This window comes from Arachis ipaensis, chromosome B10 (assembly GCF_000816755.2).
Source record: "Arachis ipaensis cultivar K30076 chromosome B10, Araip1.1, whole genome shotgun sequence".
Lineage (NCBI taxonomy): Eukaryota > Viridiplantae > Streptophyta > Magnoliopsida > Fabales > Fabaceae > Arachis > Arachis ipaensis.
In genome coordinates, this window is record NC_029794.2 from 126,586,716 (window position 1) to 126,588,509 (window position 1,794).

General features: G+C 38.1%; 1 protein-coding gene across 1 annotated transcript in view; it reads left to right on the plus strand.

The window, feature by feature from the left end:
• The window catches only part of LOC107623075 (structural maintenance of chromosomes protein 4), a 9,601-nt gene continuing 8,442 nt past the window's right edge, over positions 636 to 1,794 (plus strand). Inside the window, exons 1-3 of the mRNA XM_016325216.2 lie at positions 636 to 845; positions 953 to 1,042; positions 1,167 to 1,268. Of these exons, the coding sequence (XP_016180702.1) occupies positions 720 to 845; positions 953 to 1,042; positions 1,167 to 1,268 (318 nt within the window). The 5' untranslated portion in view covers positions 636 to 719. The remainder of the gene's footprint in view (positions 846 to 952; positions 1,043 to 1,166; positions 1,269 to 1,794) is intronic.

The following is a 1,794-nucleotide window of genomic DNA, read 5'->3' on the forward strand; positions in this document are numbered from 1 at the left end:
GTTCTTTTCTTTTGTATCTCCGGTTTTAATTTCAACCCCACCTGTGGAGATGTGGTTGACACTCAAACCTAAAACATTTGCCCGTGAGACCGTGACGCTGTTGGATGCATGCAGGTTCTCTGCCTCAGATCATAACAATCTGGATTAAACTCTTGCTTTCCTGCCTTAGGACTGGTGCGAACTTTTTCAATGTATCCTTTGCTTTTCCTTTTTTTTTTCCTCCTTTAATTTTTGGCATTCTTCATTTTCGAATCTCGCTTTTAAAGATGCTTCGTATTTCTGCAGGTGGTTGAAAGCTCCAAGTCGAAAGTAACGTTTCTGATTCTGCAACCTTTGCCACTGCATGAGCAAGACGATTTTCATTCCTGAGAGTCCAAGTCATTACTTTTTTAGGTAGTTTTTCCATTAAAATTTGAATATCTTAGATCATAGCCAATGCTCTAAGGATGCGTCTAAACCAAAAGTTGGTTGTGGTTAGTGGTTACAACGCGTTTTTATTTTTTTCTTTGGGATGGTGGACAAGGCTAATCATCAAAAGGCTCATCAATAAGGCCCATTAAAAATTTGAATAGCCCAACAACATTCCTTTCCGCGCCAATTCTGCCAACAAATTTTGAAAATCCCAAATAGCCAAAGGCTCCAAAATCTTTTTCATTTTCAGACAATTTCGGAGATCAAAAACTCGGAAAGCGCTTCCGAGTTGACTCGGACTGAGCATAATGGAGCAGCACGACGAGTCATCGGCGGCGGGAGGGTCGATTCGGCCGAGGCTCTTCATCAAGGAAATGGTGATGCGGAACTTCAAGTCCTACGCTGGAGAACAACGCGTTGGTCCTTTCCACAAGGTTAGGGTTTTTCTTTTTCTTTTTCTCCTTGCTTTTGATTTTAGTCACTTCGGTTGCTCTGAAAATTGAGTGTGCTACTCTGCTAAACGGTTTGTTTTGGAGCTAAGAGCTTCACGGCGGTGGTTGGACCCAACGGGAGCGGGAAGAGCAACGTCATTGACGCAATGCTGTTCGTCTTCGGGAAGCGAGCGAAGCAGGTGATATTTCTGGATTGTTTTCCCGAGTGTTTTTGTTTGTGCTGATTAACTCAATTTCCTTTTTTTGTCCTTGTTTTTTTTTTTAAATTTTATTATTATTTTGTCTTGGTCGTTATGCTTGCAGATGCGTTTGAACAAAGTATCTGAGCTTATTCATAATTCAACCAATCACCAGAATTTGGACAGTGCAGGGGTTTCTGTTCATTTCCAGGAGATTGTTGATTTGGTAAAATTCTCTTATGCTAGATATATTTATATTCATATTTATTATATTTAATATGCTAAGTTAGTCATTGGATTAGTTTATCTTGTGTTTAAAACAATGAATGATAAAAAAATATATTATTGCTGGAGTTTTTGAGGGGATTTTTTCCCCACTACAATTTAAGCTAAAGTAAGCCCTCTCACTCAGAAGATTAGTGTGTTTGGATTTCAATATGCACACCATATCATGTAGGCATGGATAGTAGAATGGCAATTGAATTTCAATTCATTTTAATATGCTTCGTAAAATCCTTTTGAGTTATTTTTCAATATAATTTTTAGTCTCAAATAGTGATTTGTGCAGAAGTTGGAAAAAATTGCCAATTGAATTCTGGTGCTGGTTCTGTTTCCAAAGGCTGAGATACTAACTGATACACAATAGTCCTGTACTTTTTCTTGCTTAATTTGGTTCTCATATTTCTTATTTTTGAATGGTTCCTTGTCGTATGCTCTAGAGCTAATTTTCAGTTTACCATCATGATACACTG